Source organism: Budorcas taxicolor, chromosome 20, assembly GCF_023091745.1.
Source record: "Budorcas taxicolor isolate Tak-1 chromosome 20, Takin1.1, whole genome shotgun sequence".
Classification (NCBI taxonomy): domain Eukaryota; kingdom Metazoa; phylum Chordata; class Mammalia; order Artiodactyla; family Bovidae; genus Budorcas; species Budorcas taxicolor.
In genome coordinates this window covers 62,527,450-62,536,852 of record NC_068929.1, presented here as the reverse complement: position 1 = coordinate 62,536,852, position 9,403 = coordinate 62,527,450, and the positions used below count along the sequence as shown (strand labels likewise).

At 40.4% G+C, this 9,403-nt stretch overlaps 1 protein-coding gene across 1 annotated transcript in view; it reads right to left on the bottom strand.

The window, feature by feature from the left end:
- Positions 1–3,964: 3,964 nt before the first annotated feature.
- DNAH5 (dynein axonemal heavy chain 5) overlaps positions 3,965–9,403 on the bottom strand; it is a 250,897-nt gene continuing 245,458 nt past the window's right edge. The window contains exon 79 of the mRNA XM_052659109.1: positions 3,965–4,116. Within this exon, the coding sequence (XP_052515069.1) occupies positions 3,965–4,116 (152 nt within the window). The remainder of the gene's footprint in view (positions 4,117–9,403) is intronic.

Sequence of the window (9,403 nt, the reverse complement as noted above, 5' to 3'; positions counted from 1 at the left end):
GATGCATTAGCATATCTAATGTTTTAATAATGCCATACCATTGAACAAAAATTTATCATTGACAAAGACACTGTTGACACTGTGTATTTTATCTAAATTGGAGAATCCTGCAAGCTATGTAATTGTAACATTTGTGGTTTGTCTCTTCATGCCTCTTAATGTTGAATTATTTACAAGATTTTCCATTGCAAACAAGCATTTAATACAAAGAAGTACTTCTCGCTCCAGTGACTTAGAAACACATGGTGTCCATCAGCCACTGTGCTGGAGTCAGAACAAGGTTTGCAGTTTTACTTAGAAAGTAGCCCTTCTCAGCCTATATTCCAGGCTGGACTCTTAGCTGAAAATAATAATAATAATTGTAAAGAATAATAATACAATTTAAAAAATTAATGGGGACGCTGTAGTGTGGCTTCTACCTGCTAACTTATGACCCATGAATAGCTACCAGCTCCCTCATGGAATCCAGTGCTTCCTTCATAGCACTTGTGTTAACTGCTCAATCGTGTCCAACTCTATGACCCCATGGACTGTAGCCCAGCAGGCTCCTCTGTCCACGGAATTCTCTAGGCAAGAATACTGGAGTGGGTTGCCATTTCCTTCAACCCCTCATCTTTATATACTTTTCTGTCTTTTTTTAAAAAACCTTATGGCCACACTACTTGGCATGTGGGATCTTAGTTTCCTGGCCAATGATGGAACCCCATGCCCCCTGCATTGAAGAGCAGAGTCTTAACCACTAGACCACCAGGGAAGTCCCTACATCTATGTATCACCCACACATGTCAGGTTATCCAACCGTACACCGAGATCATATAAAATTATGTGCCTGGATAACTGCTTAGTTTCTATGTTTAGTCCTCTTATATGCATGTACTAAGTCACTTCAGTTATGTCTGACTCTGTGTGACCCCCTGGACTGTAGCCTGCCGGGTTCCTCTGTCCATGGGGTTCTACAAGCAGGAATATTGGAGTGGGTTGCTATGCCCTCCTCCATGAGTTCCATGAAATCAGGGAATGTGAGAATTTTTTCCCACCATCATCCCACCAGGGTACCAGAGTGCCTGACACACAGGAGGTGCAAAACAAATACTTTTTAAAGTAAATCAATATTGATGCAGATTAAAAAAATGGGTCTATCACCTTGAAATGCAACAAAATCCCCACTGTAGCTTTCTCTACATCCAAGGCAGTCAGCAACTCTCCCCACCAACCTGAAGATTCAGTCAGTTGGTCCTCTCTGGTCCCCAATTCAGTAGAATATTGAGTGCCCTTCAGTGGGTAGGAGCTACGGGGTAGGGGGTGGAAGTGAAGCAGGAAGGGGCCTCACTGGCTCCTCCATGTTTCAGTGATGTTCCTTGTTTAATTTTTAAAATTAATTAATTCAGTTTTTCCATTAGTCATGTATGGATGTGAGAGTTGGACCATAAAGGAAGCTGAGTAGCTGAAGAATTGATGTTTTTGAACTGTGGTGTTGGAGAAGACTCTTGAGAGTCCCTTGGACTGCAAGGAGATCCAACCGGTCCATCCTAAAGGAAATCAGTCCTGAATATTCATTGGAAGGATGGATACTGAAGCTGAAACTCCAGTACTTTGGCCACCTGAAGAGAAGAACTAACTCGTTGGAAAAGACCCTGATGCTGGGAAAGATTGAAGGCAGAAGAGAAGGGGACAACAGAGGATGAGATGGTTGGATGGCATCACCAACTTCGTGGACATGAATTTGAGTAAGCTCCAGGAGTTGGTGAAGGACAGGGAAGCCTGGCATGCTGCAGTCCATGGGCTCGCAAAGAGTCGGACACAACTAAGCAACTGAATTGAGCTGAACTCAGCTGTGTCAGGTGGTAGCTGCAGCACAAGGGATCTCCCTTGCATCACAGAGGGTCTTCCATTACAGACTCTATAGTTGTGGTGTGCAGGCTGTCACTGCAGTGTGAGGGCCCCGGAGAACTCATCCTTCAGTAGTTGAGGCACCCGGGCTTAGTTGTCTTAAGGCAAGTGGGATCTTAGTTCCCCAACCAGGGATCAAACCCAAGAACCCTGCATTGCAAGATGGATTATTAACCACTGGATCACCAGGGAAGTCTCCCTGCTGAATTACTTCCTAAAAATTTCCATTTGTTTTCATGGTGTTCTTTTCTACTTTGGGTCTCCAAAACTCATACACATATACCAACAGAGTATATCACAAAATTATATGTATTCTACATTTTCAAGCTGATTAAAAAATCCAGTTTTTAAAGCTTATTTCTGGATACTCAATGGAACTCACCCCTTTGCTTATAAATAACAATTACAATTCAGACATTCATTAATGGATTTTATTAATCTGCATTATTTCCACATTTTCATTATTTATTCTTCAAAATAAAATGATGGTTTTACCGCAATTCACACAAATCAAATGATATACTAATTCAGACCAAAAGAAGCTGCTCAAATGAAAATAGCATTCTCTAAAATGGGTAGGTGTCACATGAACCACTCAGGTCTAATTCTCATTATAATTAAAATAAAATGATACTCATCACAGAGCAAGTCCTAGTGAGAGGGACCCACACTGGTCTCCTTGTAATCTTTCCTCCCTATAAAACCCTTCATCACCAGAAACCTGAGGCAATGCATTTCTGAAGTTAACCAATTCTAGGCTGCAGTTCTACCTTAGCACTGACCACGTCCCCAAGTAAACAGGTTATAGATGAAACAGTGTATAATTTGTAGTCATGATTTAAAGTAAAAACATGTGAGAAGCCCCTTATATAGTATTTTCCTAATTAATAAAAGATCATGTGAATTTTTCACCCACTAAGACTTTTATCCCTTTCCTATTTTTTCTTCCAATCATTACATTTTTTTCAAGTCAACTGGAACCTTTACCATTCAAACATACCTGTTTTTATTTTTCCACATTATCTTCTAACTTTTGTCCACACCAAATACATTTTAGTTATAATACTCAATATTTTGCTAACTCTGTCTTTCACTTAACAGCCTGTGCTCACCATTTCTACATTATGAAATCTTCATTATTGTTTTTCATAGTTGTCTAATACCCTCTAATCTCCTTAAGCATAGACCTATTTTTTGCCTTTGGGGGCATTTTTTATTTTTATGCTATTAAATACATTTTTATATACCATTTTTTCAGTCTTTCAAATTGTTTCCTCGGTAGGTTTCTAGGAGAGAAAATAAGGGTCAAAGCATGTGAATGTTTTTATGATTCCTTCTGTGCTTAGTTATTTAATCATTTTACAAAAAGAATGGGTTGATTTCTATTGTTCAAGGAGTCTGAATGTATCACTTTTACAAAGACCTCCCCAAAATTAATTTTTTTAATTATAATAAGTGTAAGGTAAGTGTCGCTCTTCAGTAATTATCAGTGGAGTTGAACACTATTCCATATGTTTATTCTACAGGATTACATGCATTGTCTATTCCTCTATTCACATTCTTAACCCATCATTCTATTTCCTTCCATTTTTTAGATCTGTTTAACTGACAACTTCAGTCATGAAAACAAATCTCCTACCTGACCTAAATGCAAAAGGCAACAGAAACAGAATTAGCACAAACTTGTCATGTTACCTTAGAGAACTGGGCTGTCACCAGAACCACATTAACAGAAGAATAATCCCTTCCAGGGAAATACTAACACCATCTATTTACCCGAGTCAGTCTTCGACATTGAAAGAAGAAAACGTATTACTCTGGATTTGAGGGCCAAGCTTGCTTAGAAAGTTATAAACCTTACTTCTAAATCACCAAATAGCTTTTCAAAACACACAGTGATTGGTCACTGATGGTGAAACAGACTAAATATAAGCAAGCATCCAGCGAAGGAGCAGGGAACACCGAAGCAGTTTGCACACCGTACGATCAACCTGATGTACACAACGTCCATACGGAAGAACAGAGCTTGTGATACTCTGGATCCTGCGTTTACTGGGTGAGGGACACACCCACATTACTTGACATCGCAGAGAAGGGCAACTCCACGCAGCACCCAGTGTTCGGGGGCCTGGGCCGTCCTGAGGTCTACAGCAGCGATGTAGTTCAGGTCTGTTCGGACCGGCTTCTTGTAGATGGGACAAGAGTATAACCGAGGATCTCTCACAGCTACAACAAAAACCATCAAAAATCTTGGTGAATTTCTCATTCATGCAGCCCCCATCAGAGTGCAGAGCCAAATGTGTGTATCTGGAAGGTCACAGTGGGCATGGCAGAATGAGGGAAATTCCTCCTGAGGTCAGGCAATCCCTAGATGTGAAGCAGATGCTACCAAGCCTTCCCAGGGTGTGTGTGACAAGTTACCCAGATGGCCTCACATTTGCCCCACCTACCTCGTGTCCCACAACCTTGACACTAACCCCAGTCCATGCGACATGACCACCCACCGCTTCCTCTCTCTCCTTTCCACCTGTCACTTCAACTTTGCACCTCCACCCTGCCCCCCCTACCTCCCCCCCAAAATCTTGTGCCATCACACCTTTGATTTTCCCATGTGGTTTTCCTTTGGCAAAAGGTACCTGTCCCTTTTAGTCAGACACCCAGCACCACTGGTACTTCACTATTATTACTGCAAAATCCCTCCTTCAATCCTTTTGGCCACAGTCCAAACCACACTGGGCTTCCCTGGTAAGTCAGTCCATAAAAAATCTGCCTGCAGTGCAGGAGTCTCAGGTTTGACCTGTGGTTCAGGAAGATCCCTTGGAGAAGGAAATGGCTACCCACTGCAATATTCTTGCCTGGGAAATCCCGTGGATAGAGGATCCTGGCGGGCTGCAGTCCATAGGGTTGCATAGAGTTGGACACGACATAGCAACTAAACTACTACCAAACCACGTAGCAACTAAACTACCAAACCACACTGCAAATCACAGGACAGAGGATGTTCCCCACCCCACCAGGTGTTGTGAGTTCTCCACATGTGTGGAGAAACACAAACGGCGGGAAGCAGAGAGCCACAGCACAGTTCAGCTCTCTGAGAGCCAATCTACTTTCCTGGAGTAGGTGAATAATACATGGAATCACCATGATCACATCTGTCAGGAGAGACAATCTCTGTATCCATCCTGCACAGGTCCTCTCTTAGGCATTCTCTCCAGCCCTGGAATCCCCATGCTGAGAACGGATGCATATCTTTTGTGACTTCAAACTTATACAGTTTGGAGAAGGGACTTCTTTTAAGAAAAAGAGTATAATTTGCAAATACCAAAATTAAGTTTTGGAAAAAAGCCCCTGAGTAGCCCTGGAGTTTAAGCTTCAGTAGCTTCCTGTTAAATTCACTCTACCCATAATAGTTTATTTGCGCATCTTGTAACATCCATCTTTGGAAGCAGTATATTATTCCTTTTTCTCTCCCAGACTATAAACTATTTCAGGACAGAAATTATGTCTGCATTCCTCCGTGTACTTCCCTGGAAGGCCAATGTTATAAATGACCCTAACATAACTACTGAAATGAAAACACATTTAACTAAGAGGATAACTTTGGAGAAATAGTGTTATAAACATAGAACTTTCAAAATGCAATATTAATTAATATATTAGTGATATTGAACTTATTTCCCAAAAACGAATTTCCTCAATAATTCAGCTTTTCCTAACACATGAAAAAATAAGGCAGCACCAGCAGTTAAAGTCTCATTTTTGGACTCAAGAAAACCTTCAACCTGCTGTGCTGTGTGTGTGTGTGTGTGTGTGTTCAGTATTATCCAACTCTTTGATACTCCATGGACTGTAGCCAACCAGGTCCCTCTGTTCATGGGATTTTTCAGGTAAGAATACTAGAGTGGGTTGTCATTTCCTTCTCCAGGGGATCGTCCCAACCACGGGATAGAATCCATGTCTGCTGTGACTCCAGCTGCCAATGGGAAGCCACCTGGAAGCCTCTTCACTATAAATCCAATTCATTTTATTGGAAGAAATTAAACATTTGCATATGATAGCACTTTACAAAAGTTTCAATAAAATTAGTTTAAAGCCACAATTCTTAATCAGGTGTGATTTTTTTTTTTTTTTTAACCAGAGTACTAAATCTAGAGACATATTTGGTTATCACAACTGGGAAGGTGCTACTGGCAACTGGTGGCTAGAGGCCAGGGACACTGCCAACATCCTGTAATGCACAGGACAGTCCCTCACAACAAGACTTACCTGTGCCAAAAGTGTCACCAAAACCAAAGTTGAGAAATTCTGTTCTAAAACAATGTCACAGATATTTTACAGTACTCTAAAATGAAGCATTTGCTTAATTCCATGAAATTAATTATTGGAAACCATCTAAGTTAATGCAATACCTAATTTTTAAGTCTAGTTGCTATGTTTTAATCACCATGAGAATATCATAAGCAATACTAATAAGGCAAACATATGAAAATTCTAGCTGAGCTATTTCAAATCCTAAAAGATGATGCTATTCAAGTGCTGTGCTCAATATGTCAGCAAATTTGGAAGACTCAGCGATGGCCACAGGACTGGAAAAGGTCAGTTTTCATTCTAATCCCAAAGAAGGGCAAAGTCAAAGAATGTTCAAACTACCACACAATTGCACTCATTTCACATGCTAGTATGGTTATGCTAAAAATTCTTCAAGCTACGTTTCAGCAGTATGTGAACTGAGAACTTTCAGACGTACAAGCTGGATTTAGAAAAGGCAGATGAACCAGAAATCAAATTGCCAACATATGCTGGATCACAGAGAAAGCAAGAGAATTCCAGAAAAACATCTAACTTCTGCTTCATTGACTATATAGCCTTTGACTGTACGGATCACAACAAACTGGAAAATTCTTCAAGAGATGGGAATACCAGACCACCTTACCTGCTTCCTGAGAAACCTGTATGTAGGACAAAAAGCAACAATTAGAACCAGATGGAACAATGGACTCGTTCAAAACTGGGAAAGCAGTACATCAATGCTGTATATTGCCACCCTGCTTATTTAACTTATATGCAGAGTACATCATGCAAAAGGTCGGACTAGATGAATTACAAGCTACAATCAAGAATGCAGAGAGAAATATCAACAACCTCAGATATGCAAATGATGCCACTCCAATGGCAGAAAGTGAAGAGGAACTAAAAGAGGAGAATGTGAAAGCTGGCTGGAAACTCAACATTCAAAAAACTAAGATCATGGCATCCGGTCCCGTCACTTCATGGCAAACAAAAGGGGAAAAAGTTGAAACAGTGACAGATTTTCTTTTCTTGGGCTCCAAAATCATTGCAGATGGTAACTGCAGCCATGAAATTAAAAGATACTTGTTTCTTGGAAGGAAAGCTATAATAAACTTAGGGTATTCAAAAGCAGAGATATCACTTTGCCGACAAGGGTCCATATAGTCAAAGCTGTGGTTTTTCAAGTAGTCGTGTACAGATGTGAGAGTTGGATCATAAAGAAGGCTCAGCACTGAAGAATTGATCCTTTTGAACTCTGGTGTTGGAGAAGACTCTTTCAGTCTCTTGAACAGCAGGGAGATCAAACTAGTCAGTCCTAAAGGAAATCAACCCTGAATATTCATTGGAAGGATTGACACTGAAGCTGAAGCTCCAATACTTCAGCCATCTGATGTGAAGAACTGACTCACTGGAAAAGACCCTGATGCTGGGAAAGACTGAAGGCAAAAGGAGAAGTGGACAGCATAGAATGAGATGGTTAGATAGCATCACTGACTCAACAGACACAAATTTAGGCAAACTCTGGGAGATAATGGAGAGAGGAGCATAGCATGCCATAGTCCATGAAATCGAAAAGAGTAGGACAGGGCTTAGCAACTGAACAACAACAACAAAATGAAATTTTCTTTTTTTTTTTTAATTAAAAATTTTTTTTTTACTTTACAGTATTGTATTTGTTCTGCCACACATCAACACGAATCTGCCACGGGCGTACTCATGTTCCCCATCCTGAAACCCCTCCCACCTCCCTCCCCATACCATCCCTCCAAGTCATCCCAGTGCACCAGCCCCAAGCATCCGGTTTTGAACCTGGACTGGCAATTCGTTTCTTATATGATATTATACACGTTTCAGTGCCATTCCCCCAAATCATCCCACCCACTCCCTCTCCCATAGAGTCCAAAAGACTGTTCTATACATCTGTGTCTCTTTTGCTGATTAAATAAGTGAATGACTCGATTTGAGGAGTGCAATTAATAATAACTACACTAACTGATGTATTTAAACCCTTTAATCCTAGGGTTTGAACATATAACAGATATTTAACTAATTGTTCTTCTTGATACACATTTCATTAATAATCATTTTATAACTCTTGGAAAAAAACCCTTAGAGTCTTATATTTGAAATAAATGATAAACATAATAATTGCACCTTGGGAAGTATTTGATTGCTTGGGTTTTAATCCCAGAAGAAAAATACAGTTGGAAAAAAAAAATGACATTCTTTTCAATAAGCAGGTAAAAAAAGGCAATTCTCTGAAATACTTATCCAATTTTATTTATTTTTAATTGCTTCAGAAGGGAAGGTATCCACGCCAAGTCACAGCATGTAACAACCTTCTGCAGCAGGATTAGAAACTACCAAAAATATAACCTCATTGTAAAAGTGCTGACAGATGCTTTATAAACAAGCACATAAACATCTGAAACTATTACTCCTGGTTAGACAAAAAAACTGAAGACAAAAATAAGCATGCTAGGCAGGTAGAACAAATCAGCTAAATATGTTTAAAATCTTGCTGCTGCTGCTGCTAAGTCGCTTCAGTCGTATCCAACTCTGTGCGACCCCATAGATGGCAGCCCACCAGGCTCCCCCGTCCCTGGGATTCTCCAGGCAAGTACACTGGAGTAGGCTGCCATTTCCTTCTCCAGAGCATGAAAGTGAAAAACGAAAGTGAAGTCGCTCAGTCGTGTCTGACTCTTCGCGACCGCATGACTGCAGCCTACCAGGCTCCTCCGTCCATGGGATTTTCCAGGCAAGAGTACTGGAGTGGCTTTGCAAACCTTGGGGCTCCAGAAAAACAAGCAGAGAAAAGAGGGTGTCTAAATTGGTGAGCTATATGCTTTGGGATGCTAAAGGTTTAAGTAAAACATCTTGAGGAAATTTCATTTTCTAACTGTATAACTTCTCTCTCTCTAGCCTACATTTTTCATGCAAATGTTAGTATACCATTACATCATATATTCTTTCCAATATGTAAAACAACCAAGATACCTAGAGATTCCTTATGTCACTCCTTTATTTAACCCTTCTTTTGCTTCAACAATATGTGAGCCATGAACTTTCAGATGTTCAAGCTGGTATTAGAAAAGGCAAAGGAACCAGAAATCAAACTGCCAACATCCACTGGATCACTGAAAAAGCAAGAGAGTTCCAGAAAAATATCTACTTATGCTTTATTGACTATGCCAAAGCCTTTGACTGTGTGGATCACCACAAA